This window comes from Trachinotus anak, unplaced genomic scaffold, assembly GCF_046630095.1.
Source record: "Trachinotus anak isolate AG129_WGS33_773 ecotype Australia unplaced genomic scaffold, CSIRO_AGI_Tana_v1 ptg000008l, whole genome shotgun sequence".
NCBI lineage: Eukaryota > Metazoa > Chordata > Actinopteri > Carangiformes > Carangidae > Trachinotus > Trachinotus anak.
Genome location: NW_027273859.1, coordinates 7499165 through 7524882, shown reverse-complemented (window position 1 = coordinate 7524882; position 25718 = coordinate 7499165). Strand labels below are relative to the sequence as shown.

The following is a 25718-nucleotide window of genomic DNA, read 5'->3' as shown; positions in this document are numbered from 1 at the left end:
ATCCCACACAGCACCATCTAATGCCAAAGAGGAATAATTCCAAAAATTCTAAACCCTCATAACTTAGAGAGAAAGGAAAATAGCTTCACAAATGAGAACAGTAGTCTCACTTATTTTGGATTTTTGTTCATTTCTCAGAAAAAAGAAACGTGGCTCATCATGTGCAAAAAAAGGTCAAACAGGACACAAAAGTGGAATGTTTTAAAATAATTTATTAGGAATTTTAAAAAGTTTTTTTTTTTTCAAAGGAATAAACATGACAGGAAAAAGAAAATCAGAAAATGTTACAGTGTTGACAAGATTGTTATTTTTCAGTGAAAACAGCATCAAAGTATGAACTACCGTGGTAGCCCGCAGCAGTGAGAGTGAGTGTATCAAAATGTAAAACCTGGTATCCTGTAGATCGAGAGTGCTTTGTTCTTAATCTAACATTTGAAGGAAAACACATTTATTGTGATCGGCCAGTGCAACATACTAGTAGCTCTGAACATAATTGTTTTGGTCTAAAAATAGTTGTCACATTGCTACAATCTGTGACCTCTGATGGATTCGCAGTGATGGATTGGGAAAAGCCACCTTTCTAAAAGGTTTAATCACCCACACTTTGACACAGATGTTAATGCAATAATAAAAAAGTCAGATTAAAATTTCACATTTGCAACTGAGGTACCACCCCCCCCCCCCCCCCCTCAAAAAAAAAAACACCCAGCACATGGCACATTGGAAACCAATGTGTATAAAACCATATGACATGCTCACACAAACATCAACAACCCCCAGAGTGAACCAGTCATGAACATAACTGTTAACTGTGTACGACTGCTCCTGCACACTAGTCCTTCATTTTCCTTCACAGACAATCATCACATATTGAAAATCACAGTTAAAACAACAATATGACAAAGTAAGAAAACAGCATGTTTTTTTCCCCTCTCCTGTTAGAGGAGCGTTTTCAAACCCATACATGCCCCACAGTAAAGTGTTGTTCCAGACTCAGCCAGACCCTCCTGCTGGACTCAAAGCTGAAAGTGTCTCGGCTCCGAGGCAGCTCCTGAATTCACCAACAGACTCATTCATGAACGCCTGGAGAGAAATACAGTATACGGCTGGTCTTATATTGACTGACAAACTGAAATGTTCTTGACCTCCATGTGAAGCTATGATACGTAACAGTCAAGCTTTCCAACACATTTCTCCAAAGCCTCCCACCTCTCAGACAAAAAATTACCCCCCCCCCCAAAGCCCTCCAAAGTCCAGTCATATTTACAATATTTTACAGAATTGTACAGCTCATGTAGGCATATTATGCAACTGTGACTAATGACCTTTGTCGTCTGACCATTATTAGTATAACAAGTCTTTGTTAAAAACCTACCAAGATATACACTCTGTGACACATTCTCATGAAATATTATTAATCACAAATGTTTTGTTAAATTCAGTATGAACTAGTATAGACAACTAGACAAATATACAGTTTTCCAGCACAAATTACAGCTCTTGACCTTCAAACAGGCTTCACCTGGAGATTTAACTCCTTTTATCTCAGAGAGACTCAAATAACCCAATAAAACACAGCCCAAACAGATAAAGAAACAATGCAGACATCACAAAAAAAAAAAAACAACAGCAAGGTGTAACATAACAACAGAAGAAAAAAAAAAACACTAAAATTTCAGCATCTTCATGTGTTGCTATTACATGTAGTGATAAACATCTCCGCCCCTTTTATGAACTTTTTCCGGTGGAGTTTAGTGAGGCGTCAGTAGGGTCGGCTGGGGACACCAGGTTTGAGGGAGGGGGAGGGGGGTGTTGAAGGTCCAGTTGCCCCAGCCGGAGAGGTGGACTGGACAGAGACAGGCCAGATCAGCTCCAAAGCAGCTTCAACTCCTTCCAGCTCTCAGTCTACAGCTCTGCACTGACACAAAAACCATGTGGATTACTCACGGGGCGGTTGAAATTATTTCATATGTTAAGATGATGACAGGCAAGAGGACTGACTCACACTCTCAGTGATATCCGTTAGTGAAGGCAGTGGCGATCAGAGGGCCCTGCGGGAGCAAGAATACAGGATTGGAGTTCACTTCTTTAGTAGCAAAATGCAGACATTGCTTTCGTCTCTTCTGGGTTAGCGGTTTTTGGAATGAAAACCACACGTCCTGAGTCATGACGGCACACAGCTGAGACACACTGTAATAATCCATCTAGCACTTTCAGCAACAACGCATGATTACAAACTGAAGCGATTTTAGGCTGTATGGATATGAGTCTCCATCCACCAGTTGTAATGTAAATTTTGAACAAGTCAAAAATTTTAAGAAAATAATAAAAATATCCAAAATATATTCTTGGCTTTGGTGGTAGAGGAAAACAGATTTTTCATGTAAAGGGTGGCGGCGTTTTATTTACAGCACAGTAGATCACAGCAACATCAGTATCAATGCCAGGAGCTTTAAAGCAATAGTTCTGTGAAATACACTTATGTGCTTTATGGGCCAAGTTAATGTTTCTGTCCGTTCAACAAGAAGCTACCAGCAGCAGCTAATTAACTTAGCTGGCCCAAAATCTGGAGACAGCTGATTTTGTTTCAGTTTGGACAGAGCATGGCTAGCTGCTACCCCCTGCTCCTAGTGCTATGTGCTTTGTGCTGAGCTAAGCTAACTGGCTGCTGGCTGAAGCCTGACATTCAATGGACAGATATGAGAAATTGAAATTTAAATGAGCTCGAAATTTACAAGGAATTTAGAGGTACATACACCTGTAGTTTCACTGGGTTGGTAGCAGACACATGACCAGTGGCTTTGGTTATGTTAAGGACAAAGGACAAAAATTACTCCAATACAATGGCGATATCTCACCCCCAAACTATGGCTGAATCCAGTGCTCGGGGCGGGGCTCGCAGCGCTGAGGTAACTGCTGACAGCTGACTCCTGACTGGCTGTTCCATACAGGTCTGCCATCGGCCCCGGGCTGCTCGTACCTAAAAATCCAGCTGAGCGAGACGGGGTAGAGCCTAAAAGTAAAAATAAGAACAACCTTATATTTTTACTGTTGTAATATCTCCTCTATCTGCAGCCTCAAAGGCTTGCCACTTGGATTCAGATTGTTTCAGCTGCATTTTAAATCACACAGTATTTTTTCATTACATCATGAGGTAGAGATGAAGGAAAGTCAGCAAATGTTATCCGGCATTCATACGTTTTCTTACCCAGAACAATTTAGAGTCATTTGTCTAATCTGTCTTTGACTGAAAGGCCCCTGGGCGAAAAGCTTTATCTAAATTAGAAATAAAACTTTCTAATTTTTGTGTGTTGTGAAATGAGTAACCTTCATTTCAGATGTTCATATGTATGAAAAAGTCCCATCAAATTTGGATTTGGGGCTCACTATGGCCCTGATAAGAAAAACAAAAAGGTATTTTCTCATTTTCATACCTCTGACTACTGCTGCTGCCGCCGCCGCCGCTGCCATTGGTCCATACGCTGTGAGAGGAATGGCTAAAAGGGAAGCAAAAGCAAATCCAGGTTGAACACCTTTTAAGTGCAAGAACATAACAGCCAACTAAAAACACAGAATTCTAAGCCTCACTCCAGGGACCTCAGAAAACCAAGTCCTGTACTGATGCACACGGAAACAGGAGTAAAACCTGCCTGTTATTCCTCCTGTGCATCATTTTATCAAACTGAGACAGGAGGCTTCATGAGGTCAGTGGAGGAAGACTTTAAAGCAAACAACAAAACCCTCCTCTTTACTGTCAGCAATCCTGCCTTCAGTCAGAGACCGAGGAGGACTGACAAACACAAACATGCAAACCAAAGAGTGATCAGGTGTTGGTGCTAATGTGGAGTGTAGCAGACTGATGAGATGCTGCTTGTAAAGTCCAGAGGAGGGACTGACTGACCTGTGAGCTCAGGGGGGTGGGGTGAAGTCAGAAGGGGAGTCCTCTCTAAGTGGAACTCTAAAACAGAAACATCAGAGTGCTGTTGAGACACACACCACCACTGCTGGCGAGGAGAACACACACACACACACGCATATATATACAGGCAGGGAAACACCTGTCAGGTGAGCAAGTACACACACACAGGGTTTAAGGAATGCAAACAGAAAATAAAGGATGGAAGGATGTTTTAAAGCCAAAAAAGTGGTGTTAAAAATGATACACAGTAATTATTATGAAAAAGAAATAAATATAGCAAGTGTCATACAAACTAATAACTACAATTCAAAAGAGCACTTTGAATTTATTACACTTGTTTTTGTTGGACATTTATTTCAGAGTTAACTCCCAGATCAACTTCACACATTCCAGTGAAATACACGGCCACGCTGCACACACACATGCTGCACACACGCACACGCACGCACATACAGACATACACAAGCACTCACACTTGAATGCAAGCTAAGCATATGCAAATTCCACTCTCTGATATTTACAAGCAGCCATTTACACTTGCAGTGTTTCATGTGCTTCTATGGAAACATGTTTGTATTTGTGACAGTGTGTCTGTACTGTCAGTTCAATATAAAACTACACCAGCTACTGACTGTGTATTTGCATAAGATGCACTCATCCTTATTTTCAACCTGATAAATCATTTGTTACAGGACTCTGCTCCATTCAACCGCATATTTAACTGCTGCTTAGTGAATGAACATGAACAACATTACTTCCTATGGAAACAATAATATGTTATTTTAACACCAAACTTTGTGTCCCCAGCAGAGACGTAGTAGACTTCTGCATGATGTTCATTCCTTTCAGTAACTAAATGCAGTGTATGTTTAAGTGTGTAGGGAGATGATTGTAGCATCTGTGCTTTAATTGCATTAAAGGTCATCACAGAGCCAAACTCTTGGGAAGTTTCCTTTGCTGTCTCACTGAGCACCATGCATCTGCAACGGTGAACACTTGCACTTGCTAACTAAACATGGCTGTGCGTTTACTTCTTGGCTAACCTGACAGAAACAACTCAGAGTGTATCAGGAGCAGAAAATGTGCTGTGATTACCAGGGAACTGGTAGGTGTATCCAGGAGTGATGCCAGCGTAGCTCCGGCTGGTGTAGGTTGCTGTCTGAAAGCCTGGATAACCTGCGGAAACAAAATCACTGTCAACATCTGGAGCGCACCAAAAAAACGAATAGCGCATATGGTGTTCTTGTAGTGTGTGAGACAAACATCTATGCAGAGTTAAGAGACAGTGCAAACAGAGAGAGAATACCAGCATGGTATTGCAATGGAAATGTACATTATAGATTATTTTTTCGACTTTTACTTGGTTTTTTTTTTGGAAGCAACAGTGAGAGATATACAGGAAATTTAGGGACAGAGAGAGGATGATATGCAGCAAAGGGCCTCAGGTTGGACTCAAAGGCCGGCCGCTGCAGTTAGGACTAAGTCTTAAAAAAATAGAATCTATTTGCAGTAATACTGACACTACGTAAAATGTTGATTGTGAAATGAAACTTAAAAAAAATAATAATAATAATAATAAGAGGAAATGCGCACAAACAGAGTAAGAGGTGTGTTTTTTTATGTATGTATGTATGTATGTGTGTGTGAGTTTGTGTGTCTGCTGCCCCCTAAGAGTGAAGCTCGGCACAGCATGTGAAATGCAGGTGGGTGATATTCTACACCTGTGGTCTGGATCTCTTCACCAGGACAGGCCTGAGCAGCTTACTGTCTTTGTCTTCAGTTTCACTCTCACCACATTACACAGAGATTTTCTTTGTAACACAACCTGCCACCTGGAGAACTGACCTCAGACAGACAAAAATAATGTTATCTGTCCCCACAAGATGCCACGACTGATTTATTAAAATTATTTACATTTTTTAAATGTGTGGTGGCTCACACCCTTATTTACACTGTCTAATGAAACACTGAAAGAACAGCTGCAGTTCTCAGACTGAACAGTAGGTGGTGGCATTGGTGTTAGCTTCTGTTCCACAAAAAGGTCCTGACTACTGTGAACAGGATAAAAGTCTGTTAATGATTTGGCCCCACCAGAGTAATAATGTAGTAATAATATTCAAACTGTTAAAGGGCCATTCCACAAATTTTACACATGAGGTTCATTTTACTGGTCATGAGGGGGACGACTCAGCTTGAGGTGGAAACGATTGTAAGATGAGATCAAGAAACTTAAAAACTGGAGATATGAGTTTTCAAGGGTTGCATTATGGGAAATGTAGAATCCAGCAACTTTTGGAAGTCTCGCCTATTTTGATCACTATTTTTTTAATCTGTCACCTCTGAGTCTCAAAGTTTATGTAAAGTTAAAACTTTTATACAATGTGAACGTTATGAAACAGGCATTAAACAATCATAAGTATATATAATATAAAGTTAAAATGCATAAACTTAATTAGCAGTTTGGAAATGTCATTCAACAAATCAGTAATTTTTTTAATTCGCCACTTTTTTGGTCATTTCTAAAGTCTGAAGTCTGGATAATCAAGGCTACGAGCTGACACGAGCAGCCCAGTTCAGTGGTCAGCCCTCCTCCCGTGATGCACCATGTGACCTTTGAGGCAGCTGGGGCCTTGATGCAGGAGTAGTTATTGTCAGGCTCAGGTGTACATCCACATCCTTCCTGTCCTGATCAATATTAACTTACCCAGCATACCAATGCCCAGCATGAAGGCGTCCATCCCATAGGGCATCACCCGAGAGCGCCCCCTGGCCGAGCCTGTGGGGGACATCACCTCCTTGGGCTGAGCTTTCTTACACTCCACCTGTTTCCAGACAAATTAGATCTCAGTACTGCTGGTTTCTGAGTGAAATGTTAACATGAGAGTGTCGTCACGCACACAGTCGCTCACCATTTTGTTGTTGATCTCGTGGAAGTGGATCTCGCAGACTTTCTCCACCACATCCTCGTTCTCAAACGTCACAAAGCCAAACCCTGGTGTGGACAAAGCAATTTTGTAAATACCAGAATTTCACACAGTATAGTGGATTTGGACAGTAGGCCTGTCTGTGCAGCAGCACAGCTAATAGTCTCCAGTAATCAGCACTGTAATAGCCGCTTAACACATTTGCCCCCCCTCCCCCCACTTTTCAATGCTGCTATTCTGCACTCATCCTTTCTTCCCTCCCTTCCTGGCCAGAAGGCCCGGGCAAAGCTGGTAGGCTGTCATAATCGATCAGTCCTAGGGTGGGGAGGAGGTGCTTAAGGAGGCTTTATCCTGATCCCGATTAACGGACTGGCTAATTAGACTAGCCCCGTTCGTCTCCTCCAGCTCAGCCCACAGGAAGGAGGCCTGTGGGGGGGTGGGGGGTGGGGATCAATAGCCACCCGGGAAGGACTGAGGAAGAGTAGTAAACTTAGGAAGAGAAGGACAGGAAAGATAGAGATGTCGGGAATGAACGGACAGAGAGAATCAGTCTGTCTCACCTCTGTGTCTGTTGGTGGTCTTGTCGAACATGAGCATGGCATCGTCGACCTGGGGGGGAGACATACAACACAGCATTTTAAAGTGGCGTTCTCTTGCCACGCGGCATATTGCCTGACCTCAGCCCTTCTCAAGTTCTGCAGGGAGGCTCAGCAACAGATGGACAGAGAGGAGGGGGAAGAGGGAGAGAGGGAGGGAGGAGACTGGAGGCAAGCGACAGGTTACAAAGAGGAGACCGGGGGAGCAAATACAGGAAAACATGAAGAAATACTGTACGTGGCAAACACACATAATGGGTGGCATGGAGAGTTGGAAGTTGCGTTTGCTGCTAAACTGCTCCGGACACAATCCCTCTCACAGAGATCACATAATCCGCCCCCTTTCACCCCTCCAAAGTTTGACATTCCCATGGCAACTGTACAAAAAGTCCTTATAAAAGAGCTCGAGCCAACATCAAAAATGCTTTATGAATAGTGGGAGAGTGCCAGTGAGACAAAGAGTGAAACACTGACACACACACACACACACACACACACACACAAAGAAATTAGCCAGCCACAGGCAGGAAGGTGAATCCTGTGGGCAGGTGGAGACTCGATGAGAGGGGAGAGCTGATAGCAAGAGGAATAGCGACAGGTGGAGATATGGTGAAAGAGAGCACAGAGAGTCCTGTAAGAGAGAGAAAGAAAAAAAAGGATTGGGTCAAAGTGGAAAGGGAGGAGAAAGAAGAGACAAAGGGAGAGGGAGACGGAGAACAAAGAGGCCTGGAGGCTTTGTTTGTTGGCACAGTCAGCCATAATTCCTCCTCCTCTTCTCCCTTTGACCTCTCCCTCCAGCCCAGGCTCCCTTTATAGAGCAAAGACACAGGTGTCTATTCTACACACAAACACACACACACACACACACACACACACACACACAAACACCCAGAGTTTCTTATGTCAAAGTTGACCCACTCTTTCTCTCTCCCTCTGCCCTCCCTTCTCTCGCCACGAGCTGACAAGTTTATACTCCAGTCTCCACACAGAGGTCCCAATAAACATTTGGTAAATAAATCTGTGCTCCCAGTCTATAATAAGTTTACTGGATATGGTCCACTGAATAATTTGTCATAGTCACACACACTAGCACACAGTGTGTGAGTGTGTGCGTGTGTGTGTGTGGACCCCCAAGGGCAGTTTGCCTACAGAAAGGTCAAAGGTGAGTGAGGAGTGTCAGTTTGAAAGAGGACCTGTTACTCTGATGCCTCTCAAGTCACTGCTTCCTTCCAGCCTGACATTTGCTCACCCCCTGCGACTTCTTCATCTCTGCAAAAGCGGTCTTCATTTTCACCATTTCACTCACACTTTTTCGTCCACAGTTTGCCAAAATTTGAGATGATAACTTGTACAAAGACTTAGGTCAAAACACGTATTTCATGCTACAGAGCTATGATCTAAATTTGAGCCACAAAAACAATTTTAACAAGGCAAACGCATAGAAACTTATACCCCAACACGAGCTGAAACTGGAATTTATCAAAACATCACAACAACGCCCACAGTTCCTGTTTAAACGCCGCAAACTGAGTTAATTGCACATCATTGCTCGATATTTCAAACGCTGGGCATTTTAATGGCGCACTGCCGGACAATATTCCCTCTTATCCTTTTTTTCCACCTCTCATCTTCCCTGTTATCCCCTGCCCATCCCTCTCCGCGCTCCTTTGTCCTCACCAGGACGGGACACAAAAGGTCCAGTGAGGCAGTCTAATCAGGAACTTCCATGGATGGCTGGAGCCTACATTTCACCGTCCATCCCTCGATATCTCTCTCGGCAAAAATTCATCTAGACGTTATGATTGAGGAGGGAACACAGAGAAACTCGAGGCCAAACCTTTGGCACTGAAAATAAAGTGCCGTGCAATCGGAAACCCAACAGCTAAAACAAAAAGTCTTCCCATGTTTGACTTTGAAAAGTTTGACGGACTTGTGCCGTAGAGCGTCCGTCTGAAATTTGTTGAAAAAGTTTTGATGATTTTTTTTTCTTTTTTGTTTTGTCTAATTTGTTTTGCACAAGATGAAACGAAAGTCACATGGCACTTAAATCACACATGTCACTGATTTCTTCATGCACATCGAGGAGGGTGAACAGCCCAAAAACTTCCAGTATGCAGATAACTTCTGAGTAAACTAACAAAATATTTGTCTAGCTTTATACAGCAGCATAATGGCCCTCGTAACCCCCCCCCCAAACACACACACACACATAAAAAACACACGTACCCCATCTTTGCCCCAGTTCCCTCTCTTACGCCTCTGCAAACCCCTCTCAATCAGGCCCTCCCTCCCTTGTCGGTGCCTTTGTCAGCCCATCATCTATTCTCTGCCCCGTGCCTTTCAGAGACCTCACAAAATAAGAAACTTGGGCAAAACTTTATGTAGATTTATACTTTTTAAAAACACAAACAGATTAAGGAGATGATGTAAAAGTTCAGGGGTAAGTTTACAGGTTTTTGAGCATTAGTCGACTTGTATTTATTGTTACTAACTTCTTGAGTTAACCCCCACCCAACACTCACACTCATGCTAACACCCCCGAACACCACCTCATCCCTCCTCCTTCAGAACAAAACCCCCTTACCCACAGAATTACTTGGGGACAATGGGCAAGCCAGGTCGCCACGGTAACGGGCCAGGAGGGGGCTGTGGGTAGGAGCAGCTGTTACATCAGATTAATTCAGATTCTGATAATCCCTCCTCCTTCCTCACCATCACCACACACTCACTACAAAACTTTTCTCCCCCCCCTCCTCCCTCCTCCTCCTCTCTCTCCGCTCCCTCTTCTAGTCCCCCCTAACTTCGCCTGCTGCTCTCTGAGCCTCTCAGCCTCGTTATTTTTCCCTTCCTACCCTCTTCAACCCTTTTCTCTCCATCCCTTCTCGCCTTCCTCCTCCTCCACCTCCCCGCAGTAACTCCTTCACTTCCAGGCAGTCGCTCGACTCCAAGTGAAGTTTTTTCTCTGGGAATTTGAGGTGAATCAGACTCTTCAGAGCTGGTGGGGTGCAGCACTATGTGTGTCTAAGCTGCTGATTTGTTATTGCACTGACCCAAGCAGGACAAACCTATGTGAAACCATTTGTCCTGACATTTTGACCACAATCTGACACCACAACAGCTTTTACACTCTCTCACCTTCCCAAACTGGTCAAAGTACTGCTTGACATCCTCGATAGTTGTGTTCACTGACAGGCCTCCCACAAAGATCTTCTTGGTACGAGTCACCAACTGTAAGAAAAGGAAAAGCACCGATGAACCAATTTCTTACACTGACTGTTCTCTCTGTTATCTTCAAGTACAGCTTTCATCTATTCGGTATCAGTTTTGATTTAAAAGGTGCATATTTGTCCAGAAAGGTGGTGTAAAGGTTGCAGTAATTACAAACACTTCTACAAACACTTTAATACTTCAGCACTTTGAAATAAAACTATTGTACTATTAGTGTCACTTGAGTGCAATAATCATTATCTCTCTTTAAAAGCAAATTTAGACGAGACATTCGGGCTGCAACTAACGATTATTTTCATTATTGGATATTTTCTCCATTAATCAATTGATGGTTTGGTCAATAAAACATCATCAACAGTGAAGAAAGCTCATCTCAATGCCTTAGACTAAAGGTGACCATCAGTCCACATAATCATGACCTTGGTGCTACATTTTCTATTGATGATCTAATCGACCAATTGGTGCAGCTCTGTGAGATATAAGAGAAAACTTTACTTTCATGTAACAGGACAATAAAAAGACTGGCTGTGTTCATCTTTGTCTTATCATTAACAGGAGGGAAAACAATTACACACACACGTCTGAACATTAGTGAAGATGAGGTGGTCAGTTCAAGAGGTGCAACGGAAAAGTCATAAAGCTGTCTGAATGTATTCCTGCTCTCAATTGTATATTTTTAAATACAATGAATAATGTATTGTTTTGAACAGTCAAACAAAACACAGTTACTATCTAGGAGAGAATAACATGCCCTATAATGAAAAGAGGTATAACTATGTTAAACAAAGACGCCACATAATCAAGATGATATTTTTTAATATGATTTTGCTTCATAAGTTGGGTTCACAGGAGCCATTGTTAAGCACAGTTTGGCTCAAGCCATGAAGCCCAAGGCACCTCTCATGTGTTCTTAATATTAACTCTATCTGCTCCTTCTCCTTCTGTGTTTTTTGACCAGGAACACACAAAATCTTTGAATAAATTACACTACTTCCTGGACACAAAGCCAACACTGGCTGCAGCCAGCACCTGACACCTGTAATTATCCTGGTTTCTTCCACTTTGTTTCATGTTTGCTGTTTGTGACGAGGTGAAAAAAAATTAGCTTGATTGGTCACACAAAGTGGACAACAAGCAGCCTGTAACGGCACAGTTTTCAGTCTGTGCTGGCTGTAAGTGTCTCTGACTTCAGTCAGCAGAGACCACTGTTATTTGAGTGAGGAAACAAATACAGGGAAACAGGTTGTCAGCCAGATTTAACCCCATCATGCTGGAGGCCTGTCAAAGTTACATTACAACACACTAAACAGAACTGATTTACTAATGTGGACAGTATAATATTTTTAGCATACAATACATTGCTGTTTTGTACTAACATGATATAAAACAAGCTGTGTATCAACATAAGTCAAACTGTGATTTTGGATCACAACCATTTAAACAATGTAGACATTTTTTCTCACAGGGTTCTTTGTCTTTTGTGTTCTTTTATCCAGCTAAACAATATCTGTTGTGTGTTGCATTATGGGATGATGATGTTCATGACCATCACATTTTAAAAAATCACGCAATTTCAGTGATTTATAGAGATGATCTTTTTTTTAAATAATTTTTCTGGGGCATTTTTATGCCTTTATTTGCCAGGGAGGACAGGATATAGGGGAGAGAGAGTCGGGGAGAGACATGCAGTTAAGGGTGCGGCCAGCTGGGTATCGAACTGCGGACCTGCTGCTCAGAGCTCATTATGTCCATATGGTACGTGCCCTAAACAATTGGCCATCGGGTTGCCCCTTATAGAGATGTCCTGATACCGATTCCAATCCCTGAACTTGTGCATCAGCTGATACCGATCTGATGCAATTGCATAAAAAAATTATTTGAACAGCTGTGTACTACTAAGTCTGTATGGATGTGATGTGATTGCTGTAATTGTTGTATGGCCTGGCTCAAGTTACACCCTTTGTAAAACATAAACAGATGCATGAATGCCATAGCATCTTTATTATCTAATTTGACTGTCAATCATGAAATGATAAATCCAGGAATAAACTACAGTTCCTGCAATAGCTGTCCTAAGACTAGTGCCACACCTCGAAATTAAAGCCTTGCTTACTGGACATGTTGCCTTTTTACTGCTGGGACTTTCCAGTGTGACATATTGCCAAATTGCTGACATTTTGCTTAATGTTACGCTATATACCAAAGACCAGTTCTTCTTCACTGCTCTAAAACAGTTGCAAGTGGCTGAACAGTGCAACTTCCTGTGTAGGCTACTGTTTTAGAGCACCAAAGAAGAATTGATTTCTAGGTGTGAAACAATCAAGTTTATTAATAAATTATCTAGTTTCAGATCCATGCATAGACTCACATACTCACCAACACCCAATACAGTATTTTATTATCTGTATCTGAGGCCTTTCTGATACTAGTATTGGAGCAACGCTAGTCATTCATGTTATTATTTTTACGTATAGTTCCTTATGTCTTTTTTTCCATATGAATGCCTTTTCTCAGACATTGCAGTTGCTGGGAAACAACCAGAGCCAATGCAAAATCCTATGATGCAGCTATTTTTGCAAATCCATTGTACTTCAGCAAATGCTATAAGTCTACACATGGTTCTTGTACTCACTACAAGTATTTATTTGCACTGCTTGACTCAGAAAGCTCTTCTTTCAGTTTCCCACTGTGTTGTTCTGAATGGAAAAGACAAGTTCCCTTAAATCTGGACAGAGCACACTTGAAATACAATACAGACGTTTAGGTGGGTTTGACAATGCTGTGTTTCTGAGGTTGAGAAAGTTTTTGTTAACACACAATCACGTAACAGCTCAGTGATGTCAGCGCTGCTCATGTTCATCAGATTACGGGGCATTAGCCCAGATAAGAGACTGAAACACTCAACTCACACTAACCTGCTGCAAACAATGCGCACACAACTTAACAGGAGGAGACAGATCCACTCACCTTGGGCTGAGCTCTGCGAGGGAATGCAACCTTTGGATCGATCTGCAGGAGAGAGTACAGAAAGGGAGAGGACTGGTTATTAGTGTTGTGTCATGATACAAATAAACCAGCCACCTGTCGGCTTTCCTTGGTGTACTCTGACATCACACCTTCGTCTTCCATTCCTTAATGACTCATCAATGAAGGTGTAATATATCCATGTTATACTCCTCTTGGCCTGGCACAATGCATCCTCCCATCCTAAATCAAAGCGTCAAAGACACCTGTTTTTGCCCGGACACTGCTGAATGACACCATTTATAGTTGTGAAGGAAAATCTAGATGAAGTTGACATCAGGTGTAATGTATGTTCTCAAATCGATACACTTTCAGATCAAAAGATGGTGATATTTTCTCATTATCACCTGCTTTAGACAGAAGACCGGGATCTGACTACATCCTGGTCTGAACATACTGCTGCTGTATGCTGATGTGTGTGTGTGTGTGTGTGTGTGTGTGTGTGTGTGTGTGTGTGTGTGTGTGTGTGTGTGTGTGTGTGTGTGTGTGTGTGTGTGTGAACCTGTGCCAACAGTGATGTAGTGGTAGATGAAGTCTGCTCTACCTGGTGGTCATTGGGCTGGGTATCAAACCTTATTTTTCTTAGTTGCCATCAAATGTTTGATCAGATTCCCGATCATCTGATTCTTTAATTTCAATATTCTTTTAAAATTTGCATGAAGCATTTTATTTTAAGTAATTGCTTTTTGTGCAGCTGCTTCTGTTGAGCCAAAATTTTACCTTTGAAAAAGGCTTTATAGTGAAACATTATATTTCTCAAAGTAATATATTCTGAAAAAAAGACCATTTTAGTATCAATACCAAAATCCTAAAAAATGTCAAATCACATCCAGCTGTAATTATCACTGAATAGAATTTTTTCCTCTACAGATTTTTTTCTTTTTCTAAATTACACTCCAAATTCATATTACAAATACTGCATCATTTTCATTATCATTTATCGTGATGCTATAAAAGATTATGCCGCTCCAAACGCCGTCTCAGTGCTTCTTTTATTTGACCAGCAGTGAGGTATTCAGTTTATGGTGATATAAAACCACATATTCTCATATTTGAGAAGCTGAGAACACTGAATGTTTGGCAGTGTTGCCTGATAAATAACAATAGCCAATTAATCCATTACTCAATGTTTGTTGATTTACTTTAATAATCCATTAAACAGCTAATAATTATAGCACCAATTAGGATAAAAGCAAAGAGAGAGCATGTTTAAAAAATGGTGAATTAAGATGAGCTCCTGCTCCACATTCTTGAGTCATGTTATTGTCAGTGTGTGCGTTTGTGAACCTGTGTGCAACATGAATGCAGGGTGTTATCATCCCACAGTTTTTTAATGTATTTTTTTTATGTACGTTTGCTTGTGGTTATATTCCGGCATATGTGAATGGCATACACACGTCATTTTGACGTACTTATACATGTAATTGTGAGTGAGTGTGCACGCAGTCGTGCTCAGGTGGAATGCCTGGGAATATCCAGTGAACCCCTGCCTCTCTCGTCACTAACATGTGACATGTGATCTCCTGGAATCTCACACAGGCACTACAATCACAAACACACCTCACCTCGGCGAGGAGAGAGCCCGGAGAGGGAGGACAAGTGTGTCAGACAAAGAGTGAGAGAGAGGGACAAGGAGGGAGAGGAGGATGGGACGGAGGAGAGGGAGCTGTCAATCACACCACACTGACAGCAGATCCACCCAATTTTGTTTGTTTGTGTTTGTTTGTTTTTGCCTTCCTCAGCTTTGGACGGAAGTGATGATGACAACAACATAACAGGAAACATTCATCCTCCTGTACGCTTTCAGCTGATCCGGATCGTCCTCTGCCCTGCAGCTCCTTACATTTACACCCAGGAAAAAGGACAAGCTTCACTTTTCTTTAGCAGTGTAACTCTTTTAATATTAATCTTAGCACTACAGCTACAAAAAAAATACAACATAATGTGGCTGAGCCCCCTGAATGTCACCAGGGTTAAGATTGGAGAGAGAACCACACCATGCCATGAGAGTGCAATCATAGACAGACTGTAAAATTGAAATTTGAGACCTCTATATTAGTCTATACTGGTCTAATAGAGCTAGAGAACAACTAGACTACTCCACACTGTACTGCTGTTACACTAACAGATGGTGAGACAGTACAGCGCTAAGATTAGTCCGTAACCATGAGAGGGTAGAGTTGAACTACAGTAGAGAGCTAGAGCCTCTATGGTAAACCACATGCGTTTACCAGAGTCAGGGTAACAGTGTTGTTTCTAATAAGAGTTGACATCACCGCAAGTTTACTTCTCTTTACTTTTTTTTTTTTTTTTTCTTTTGATCTAGAGAGCAGAGTGAGAAGACTATAGGCTAAGACTGGAGGATCAGATGCAGAGTCTACTGTTTAGTTTCTATGGTGGCTAGACTACTCTGATAGTCACCTCCGGTCACCAACCCTCCTGATGTCCAACACTCCTGTGCACATTCAAAAACAAACAGACACACACACAAACAAACAAAATCAAACACATGGCAGCACACAGCACATTCGCAGGGAGGAAATTGTGGACATTAAACAGATAAAGATGCTGTATTAATGAAATCGGTTTGTTTCATGGAAAAAAAAAAAAAAAAGTTGATCACAGCAAAGATGTGTTTAAAGCCACCACCAACACCCTCCACTTCAAAATGTGTTCAGCTTGTGTCTTCCTTCATTGTGCAGAGTTTGACACGAAAAAGCTGGAGGGAAAATGCTTCTTTGTGTTTACTTAAAATCTGATAAAAACCGAGTTTAGGAAGACGTACAATCAAGATCTGTGACATCACAACTTGTTCTACAGCCAATCGTGGTCCAGTATGGAACTTATATGCATATGTGATGTTGGACCTCCTGGTCACATACACTGGGAACAAGCTTCTTTTTACTTTAACAAGAAGAAGACACGTTTTGTGTCCAGCAGTTAAGCTTTTAAACAAAAAAAATGCATATCCACATAGTCAGTTTTTCAATAAGAAATCTTGAGGTAATTCAACATTTTAGTGGAAAAATTGTATCAGTCACAAATTATTATCCCACAGTCTTTTTATACGTCATAATACGCCATGTCTGGAAACAGCACTTTCTCCTATATGGAGTCACTTTAAGGTGTCAGAGGCATTGTTTAAAGAGAGGCCTAGCGTCTCTGCGCTCACAGTGAGGTAAAGGGGAAGAAGCTGAAGGTAATTCCAAGAGAGGTTTATGAAATCAGGGCAATCCACTTTGACCAGCTACGTCCAAGCTATGCAACAGTTGGCTGAGCGCGCTGCCTGTCACAGCCTGAGCTGGGAACACACTTAACGCAACATGCCCATTGGGCAGCACTCAACAGCTCTGAGGAACAACTCAAGCTTGTTGACACCAATCCTATTAGTTAGAAGAGCCATACTAATCACAGATGGGGTTATCCTGCCTTGGCCCCCACCTCCTCGTCTTTCTTCCCAGGTCAGCATGGCAATGGTTAACGGTGGCCACAAACATGCCTAATGCAACTCTGACTTTATTGGAAAAACTCTCAACTGTGTGCCTTAAGAGCTGCTGTTGAATGGAAACTTTGTCCCACAAAGGTGCAGTTTGCATCAGCCGTCACTAACTTTACAGATAGCAGGAAACTGGGAGGGCACCCAGAGGGGCAACTAACAGAGCAGCAGTTACATAAATCCCACTAAAACCTGCCTTCCTATACTGGTCAAAACCGGGCTGCATCTGTCCTTCAACACAATAAGTACCAATAAATTCCTCTGCAGCACTGTATTTGCTCTTTAGCCTCTCGGCTGTGCAAAGCTCTGTTAATTCCAGTGCCGGAGCGGTTCAGTCGGTCACAGCATGGCACATTCTTTCTGTTGCCACTGGAGAACTTTTCTCTCCCCTCTCTAACAGGATAACCTGTCTGCATGAGAGAGAGAGGGAGAGGGGGGCAGGGTGAGCAGTCTAAAAGGCCTACTCTACTCACCATCCAACCCCTGTGGCTGATCACTGAGCCTCTCCACGCCAAACACACAGTCTCTGAGGCTGCCACAGCCCCCACCAAACGCCACCGACACACCCAACTGCCAGCCACAAGGGGCCCTGCCACGGCCCACGAGGCTGCGCGGAGTTAAAGGACACACAAGTTGAGAGGGAAAAACTCAAATTAAAATGAGAGAAACATCATCTCTGGAGTTTGCCAAGAACAAACCCAACAAGTTTGTCATCAGAGGAGGCAATGTGAGGATAAAGTGTCAGTCTCATGTCCTCCACTCTCTGTCACTGTGACTGTTTATGCTGTCTTGATTTCTGGTATCCACCAAATGATTGTAAATGATGTGCATTGTTATCTTCCTTCTTTTTTCTTTTGTGACAGAGCCATTCTTCAACTGTGGAAAGGGGGGGGGTCACTATGGAAACAAACCCCATGGCGAGTTAGTGGCGTCCAACCATGATAGTGCTACTTGTCATAGCTGTCATGCCTGCAAGTGACATTATAGCAGTAGGGCACCAGGGAAACCAAAAAAAAAAAAACACAAAAACTGAATTCAGTTTGACTTCTCTATCAAACAACTACCACCCTAATTCTTGTTCTCATAAAAGAAAAAATCTCATTTCCTCATAATTTTCTACAGCAAATAACCTGTTTTTTTAGTTTTTTTTTCTTCTTCTTTATTTCCCTCTTCAGCACCTACACTTATGCTCCAAAGATTGGAGAAGGTGCATCGCTCAGAGCACAAAAGGAAAAAGAAGAAATAGCCTCCCCTCATTTCAATACAGTGACTAACCCGCAGCCATCACCACTCCCACTGAGGAGAGAGGCGGGGGCAGTGGTCCCTATGGCGACCAACGGGCCACATTGTTCCCAGACCGGCCCACATTCATTACTGACAAAAAGACACACACACACACACACACACACACAATCACACACTCTGCAACACAGGCAATTAATACATTTTAAGTTACAATTCACACAGGTGAAAGGGCCTCAATGTGTCACGGTGACTTTATCATCATTACTTTCACGATTTTATTTGTTCAACAGGAAGCTGTGAGGAGTTTGTTTGTTGCTGCTTTCACACCTTGATGGTTTCAGGTTGCATTCACTTGTTCCATTGAGAAACTTTTTTTTTTCAATTCTGGCCCTTAGGGACAGAAAAAAAAGCAGAAAGAAACTTTTGGTTCACTCTTCCTAGAGACCAAATCAAAGATTGGCAGTGAATGCAACCCCGTCCGGTTCCCCTTGTTTCTATGGAAATTGACACTGGGTGACATTTTCTTGCCTGTTTGGCTGCAAAGCAAAGAGAGAGCACAGTCTCCCATGTGTCTCCACTGTCGGCTACTGACTTTATCATGTAACATGCTCACGTCTGAGGTGTGGCAGCGGACACACACATGGTGTGAGGAAAACATCGGCATGGTGGGACCTCAGTAAACATACTAAAATGTAGCAATGTTACACCTCTCTAGCGGATTATTGGAAAATCCACTAATCAAACACTAAGCAATGAGATTAGCTGGTGGTGGGAAGTAAATACAGAGAACTCACTGTTTTGGAGTCCAACTCGTGCCTGGTTTGGGCCAAAACTTTATCCACGCCGGCCTGATCAACAAAGGTGACGAATCCGAACCCTCTGCAGACATCAGGAGGGGGGAGGGAGGAGGGAGGGGGTATTAATGACACAGAAACTGATGTTGACATGTAATGATACGTTATGAGCGGTGAGGAATCACGGAGGTCAGATAAACTTTCAGCTCCGGCAGAGAAGCCGGGCTCACAGCTCCCTCACCTCGAGCGCTTAGTAACCGGATCTCGCATCACCATACACTCCTTCACCTCGCCGTACTTGCAGAAGTACTCCTTCAGACCCTCTGGGAAACAAAACAAGGTGGAGAGAAGACATGTTCACTGATGAATGAAGAGGTTAAAAACAGAGGACGACTTTTTGCATAAAAAAGTTAGCAAGGAGTTTGGCTACAGGATCAAACTCTTTCACCCTGCTGAGATTTCCTTCACCAAAGTTCATACATTTTTCAGTTAAATATGTCAAACACAAAATGATCAGGATCCAAAAGGATTAAACTTGCACAATATTTCCAACCAAAATTTCTCATCTTAATGCATCCTAAATAATTTAATTTCAGACTTTTTAATAGGATTTAAAGAATCACACATTTACTCTATGGCAGTTCTGAATGGAGGCATTCATTCTGGAGCAAGCTCCATATGTGAAATTCAAAAAAAAAGAAAATAAATAAATTGATTCAAAGTGAGAGAAATTTTAAGAAATGCAGCTTTTCAAATAAGGTTTTCTTGGTTTCACCTAATCCACGCCAGGATTTTAGAGACATAGTTGCATTTTATGAGGGCAAGTGGTGGAAAAAGATTTACCTTGTGTTGTTTGCCAGCTGAGTCCACCTATGAACATTTTGCTGTGGAAAAAAACAGAAAATATCTATGTTTACATATTCATTAAAGGAGCATTCCGTGGGTTTGATATTTATATGGCTACACAGCAAAGACAAAGTTGTGATTGAGGCTTTGAAAGTGTAATCGTGGAGGTAAAGACGTGTGTCTAAGAGTGTATCATCTCTGGTTTTACATGAAGGCTCTCAGTGTGGAGGTGTGCGGGTCTGGCTGCGGACCTGAGTCCCCTCGCAGAATACCAGGGTTGTTTCTGAGGTGAAAAGGCAGAGGTACGAAAGAGGGAATTAAAAAAAAAAAAAGTTTTTCGTTACCAGGGGTCGTGAGGGGAGTCCGTGGTGGACAGGCTGCTCTGGCTCCCTTCCGTCTCCATTCCGTGTCCTCGCTGTGTGAGTGAGTGCCGTGAGCGTGTCCGGGCCGAGCCGTGCGGGAAAACAGGCGGAGAGTGAGTGAGAGGAGCTGGGCGGGTTTGGCCCGGGGTGACAGAGAGGGGAGCGGGCCAGATGCAGGCTGGGACAGACTCCACCTCCTCCTTCAGTCAGTCCCGCTGCTGCCTCTCTCTCATCCCACCGCCGAGGCACGCCGCTCCGCCGTCAACACAGCTGTCAGCAACCGCGCCGCTTCCGTCGCCGCCTTTCAGAATAAAAGCCTGTTGGAGTGGCCATGTGCATGAATGTCCAAAGTGCATGATAAGTAAAAAATGTTGGTTGACATTAAGTCTCCCTAGTTAACTTTAATAAGCATGTCAAGTCAGGTTATTTGTAAATCATATTAATAACCTACATGTTATTAATCATTCATTGAATGTTTGCGCTGTTTTAAATATTAAATAAAAGGACTTCAAGTGCTGTATTACCAATATGACTGTGATTTTGCAATTTCATTCTTTCATTCTAAAATACTTCAGAGTATCTGAAAGTAATTTGCATGCCATAGCTGTCCCTTAAATTTCACTGTTGGTTATGTATCTTAAATGAGCTGTGAAACAATACAAAGTATCCAAACAATGCACACCCTCTCTGTCCATTAGTAAGTAAATATAAATCAGTTACAGTTTTACTGCGGTACGTTGCTAGTTTAATAGCTCTGTGACGCTTTGCTTGTTGTATGGTTTATGCTCTGAATGCACTGTGGCTTGTAGGTCTTTCCTTGGACCAACTGCGAGTCCTGCAGTCTGCATGCCTTCAAACTGTCGTACACTGATGGCCTATGGAGTGAATTCATAGAATAAGAAACACAACAAATATTATTTCAAGTCAAAGTGAGAGGTATGACCAACCTTAAGGGAAGGGTGTATATAGTGTGTCTTTTGGAAATGACAAAAACAGAGGTCAGAATAAAGCAATCATGCTTTATTAAAAGTTTAAAAATCCTTGTCAATCATTGTTGTCTGACATTTAACATAAAAAAAAATATTTAAAAAAGTCAAACGTTTTTCCCATTCGTTCAGTGTAAAAAAACAATACATTTAATTTAGATTTACATAAAACGCTTTTAAGTATATTATTCATAAAATATATTAGGATGTTTTTTTGTATCAACAAAATATTCTGACTATAATATGATGATTGACAAAAAAGTAGCTTTTACAAAAGGTTAAAGCAAAAACATATTTTACAAAGAGCTTGACCTGCCTGAATTGAAATTAAACATATTTGGAAAACAACCATACTAAAAGTGAAAGTGAACAGGACATCATAAAATCTAAACCATAAGTAGGAACAATTCAAAACTGATTGTGATCGCTTGAAGTTTTCAACCTTATCTCTGCTTAGACCGACGTGAAGCCTTTATTATGAAGGTAAAATCTTTTAACTTCCTGTCACATTCTGGATAGTTTCGACTACCTTGACGCAATTTCCATCCTTGATTAAATAGAGTGTTAAAATTTATACTGTTACAATAATTGAAATGGTCTCTCTTTTAGAGAGGTCTTTAGAAAATTCAAACGCCAGTGACGGATTGAAACATTACAGTGAAAGTCTGACACGTCACACGTAAATACAAATTGTATTTTCTTTGTCAGGAAATGAATATCATGTGCTATTACTTTGATCTTGTGGGAAATAACGCAGCCACAACTTTTAATCACAGCAGGCCTTGTGGTAGGCTGCTCTATAAATGTGTTGTCCTTACAGTGCAATAGTCAAACCGCAGAGTGAATTAGTTTCACAACTATTGGCCAACAGTCAGTTAGGAAATTAGTTATCAATCCTCACCTCCAGTTGCCTGTTTACATAATATTATGTGTGTTTCCTTTATATTTTCCACTAATATAAGGTCACATTACTAATTTAATCTACCTAAAATAGTGTGTCTGAGGTGCTTGACTAATCTACTAACTAACTTCATTAACTTTTCCTTTTCATCATTGGGTTCTTGTTAAATCATTTAAAGTGCATGTCTATGGAGAGCTGATGTGTATCAGTGTTCTCGTTTGCAGCTCAAGAGATCACTGCTCGCACTGTGTCTGACTATCTTTTATGCAACTTCCATAATGCAAACAGGCTCACGCTATGCGGTATAGCAGGGGGTTGGTGTGCTGTGCGCTCATTCATTGCTGGGGTTTAAGTATTTAATTAGTACTAAAGCCAGCTCCGACTAATCTTCTCAACACTGACTCAACATGTGACCTGGTAACCAATGTTAAGGCCAATCAATAGCCTGAGCAATTCAAACAAAGACAATGGCGGCTTTGACTTACGGGTGTAAAATGGATGCTGTCCTACCTGAGGCTCAGAGTTTCTTGCAAAGTTTGTGGCATGAAGTCTGGAGTTTAGGAGACCTTTGTGCATGCTGACACTGAAATACATAAGAGCAAGCAGAGGTAGTGCTGGTTATGAACCACCTCTATATTACAAGCTGAGAGTGTTTGGGCATAGATTTAGATTTGTGATTGTCCTCTAACACAGTTTATTTTCACTGAGTGCTGCAGCCAGTGTCCTGCCCTCACACAGGCCTACTCTACCCTCTGCAGATGAGCAGATGAAGCTCTGGAAGTGGGACAGGCGCTATTTGGACAGGAATTAAGGGGTGTGTTAAATTTCTGCATGCATGATCAATGGGGTTGAATGGTGGGGTTGGGGATGGGGCTGTGGATGAAGGGAGGGAGTGGGGGGGGGGGCACCAGGCTGAGGCAGAGACAGAGAGAGAGCTAGCGGTGAGAACACGCACAGAGGCGGCCAGCAATGGCTCACTAATGAGAGATGGACAGTGTGGATTGTATGTCATTACCAATCAACATAGCTTTGAGTTCTCTGTAGAGGGAAAATGCAAGCTCTAATGTGTGCTGCATGTGGTCCTTTTTGATAAACCCAGCTTGTGTGGTGGAGCATTAGTCACAGCGGTATCTGAGCTGTTGGAAATCCACACACACTGCCCTCTGTCCGGTTTGGTGAGGAGTTTCCTCTGAATAGTACAATGGGACTTAATTACAGGTCAGTGGCATGTCTCAGGGAGATAGAGGGAGCTCTGTTACCCTTCCAAATACAGTATAATGCCATCTTCCCAAGGGTGGGGTGGGGTAACACCAGCTCCACACAAAAAGGTGCTGATAGGCTGAACCTGAGAATGGGATAAGGTGATCCAGGCAGAGAAAGTGAGCGTTTTACACTGAAAGAGAGAGGGAAAAGATAAAGGACTACATTAACTCTTAAAGTTTTTCTCCCATTCAGTTTGTCCTCTTTCCTTTCCTGTCTGCTTCCAACTTATCATTCCTGCCAACTTTCTTTGACAAAAAAACAAGAGGGTGAAACAAAGACAAAGCAATCTTGAATTTGGAAATCAAAAAATCTGATTGTACTGAACATAGTGTAGTAGAAAAATATTAAGTTAAAGCCTACATGTGGGGGAAATGGAAAGTTCAAATATGGCCGCAGCTGAGTTTTATTATGAACCTAAGGTGAGTGAGTTAAAAAAAAAAAAAAAAAAAAAACACCAATTTCACAAAATGTAATTTTTTTCTGTGACATTAAGATCACATTGATATCCTTAGCTTAAAATCAAAAGAAAAGGAAAGATGAGTGTTTGTGGAGATGAGTGGTAACAAAGATAAGGGAGTGAGATAAACAGTTCATGTATCAACAGGTGGGCAAATGGAGTGTGTAAAATAATAACATATATTAGTGTTAATAGTAAATCATATATACATCTTACATTTACTCAAATATTAGACAATTATAAGGTACTGTCCTGTTCTACTCCATGAGATTTCAGAGGGAAATACTGCACTTTTTACTCCACCACATTTATTTGATAGTTATAGTTACTATTTATTTTTTAGATCAAGATTTTACATTTAAACATATAAGCTTATAAAATACAACGCATTGTTAAATATCAAACCAGTTGTTCCCAAGCATTCTGGCTGGTGTACCCTTACAACAGATCAGTGTCTAGTTGGTGTCACATTTTTGATGTCTATGAGCCGTTTACTGTTCCACTAAAGAGACAATTCCCCTTAAAACTTTTATTTTTTATTTTTATCATTTCACATAATTTCATTTTATAACAGTTTGAGGCCCAAACAAGATAAAACTCTCTTAGATGGTCCAAAAAAGGTTTACAGATTTGTGTGTCGGTTTAAAGTACCTAACCAAACAAAGAAGTTGAAACTGGCTTCAAGTATTTTCAGTATTAACAAGAAAAATATATGTAATGATATACCAGTCATAGTTTTAATTTTGATACTTTAAGTACATTCTGTGATAATACTTCTGTACTTTTGCAGGATTTGGAGTTTTTTGACCAACCTGCATACAAGCTTAAATACACATATATGCAAAAAAAGAAGTGATTTAAAAGAGGATACTGATTTTAAAAAGATTTCACAATGCTCATTTCTTACTCCTCTTTTATTCTCTTACTAAGTGATGAACTACTCAACAGAGAAAATACTGCATGTGCATACTAGTCCACAACCTTAACTAACTTTGGTACAGAGATATATTCCCAAACTGGGCTGCTCTGATGTATAGATGACACAACAGCACTCTCAAGTGGCGCATTGGGCAGGTGAAGCCATGTTTCTGTTCAGTTAATACAATGTTGGTTTGTGCTTTTATTATGTTAAACCTTGGCCTGATTGAAACTGACATTTTTAACTACATGCTTCAAAATTCAAGTTCGGAAAATCCACAATTTAGACAAAAGGGTGAGGAGAGCTTTTGTATTTCCCAAAAGTCAGTTTCAGTGTGAAGTCAGAAATATCTGCAGCTATAAACATACCTCTCAACTTTTCTGTGATGTTTTCTTTGTCTTCTGTGTCTGAGCTGCGAGGTGATCTGGTTGCCTCTGCAGCTCTGTTTGCCACATTTATTTATTGTTTTTAAATTGCACTTTGGTCACTGTTGGGGACTGAGGGAGTGGGGACAAAGTTCACAGGGCGCATGTAAGGAGGAGGGGGTGAAGAGGAGGAAGGTTAAAAAAAAAAAAAAAAAAGAAAAAATTGACCTTTGAAAGCAAAACAGCAGGTGGAGAGCTAAAACCAGACAGCTCAGGACACATCGGGAGGAAATTCAACACAGAGGAAAATGAAAGTATAAGTTCTGTGGAGCTGAAGAGGGACTACAGATATAATGAGGCCTAATGCTGGCTGTCTGGCTCTCATTTGAGTGT

The 25718-nt window shown here is 41.6% G+C and overlaps 1 protein-coding gene across 3 annotated transcripts; it reads right to left on the bottom strand.

The window, feature by feature from the left end:
- Positions 1 to 192: 192 nt before the first annotated feature.
- msi1b (musashi RNA binding protein 1b) lies at positions 193 to 25588 on the bottom strand. 3 transcript variants are annotated; one of them, XM_071482185.1, is made up of 18 exons: positions 25329 to 25588; positions 22832 to 22904; positions 21163 to 21309; positions 20417 to 20751; positions 20070 to 20110; positions 19468 to 19549; positions 19227 to 19311; positions 13635 to 13676; positions 10575 to 10667; positions 7404 to 7452; positions 6829 to 6911; positions 6624 to 6741; positions 5015 to 5095; positions 3902 to 3958; positions 3435 to 3497; positions 2859 to 3013; positions 2006 to 2051; positions 193 to 1918 (listed from the first exon to the last, which is right to left on the bottom strand). In XM_071482185.1, exons 4-17 carry the CDS (start codon positions 20473 to 20475, stop codon positions 2010 to 2012), a joined length of 1050 nt encoding a protein of 349 aa, XP_071338286.1. In that variant the 5' UTR covers positions 20476 to 20751; positions 21163 to 21309; positions 22832 to 22904; positions 25329 to 25588; the 3' UTR covers positions 193 to 1918; positions 2006 to 2009. The 3 variants fall into 3 exon arrangements, with proteins under 3 accessions (XP_071338286.1, XP_071338288.1, XP_071338287.1); XM_071482186.1 differs by lacking the exons at positions 21163 to 21309; positions 22832 to 22904; positions 25329 to 25588 and having other exon boundaries at positions 1710 to 1913; positions 20417 to 20615; XM_071482187.1 differs by lacking the exons at positions 3902 to 3958; positions 21163 to 21309; positions 22832 to 22904; positions 25329 to 25588 and having other exon boundaries at positions 20417 to 20615.
- Between the last annotated feature and the right edge of the window lie 130 nt (positions 25589 to 25718).

What these genes read in the sequence shown, in the direction of transcription:
- msi1b (XM_071482185.1), bottom strand. Translation starts at nt 20,475, where the DNA reads ATGGAGACGGAAGGGAGCCAGAGCAGCCTGTCCACCACGGACTCCCCT. An exon ending in GACTCCCCTCACGACCCCTG is followed by an intron (nt 20,111 to 20,416) that starts GTAACGAAAAAC and finishes TTTTTTCCACAG; the next exon opens with CAAAATGTTCATAGGTGGAC. An exon ending in ATACACCTACCAGTTCCCTG is followed by an intron (nt 3,959 to 5,014) that starts GTAATCACAGCA and finishes TTTCTGTTTTAG; the next exon opens with AGTTCCACTTAGAGAGGACT.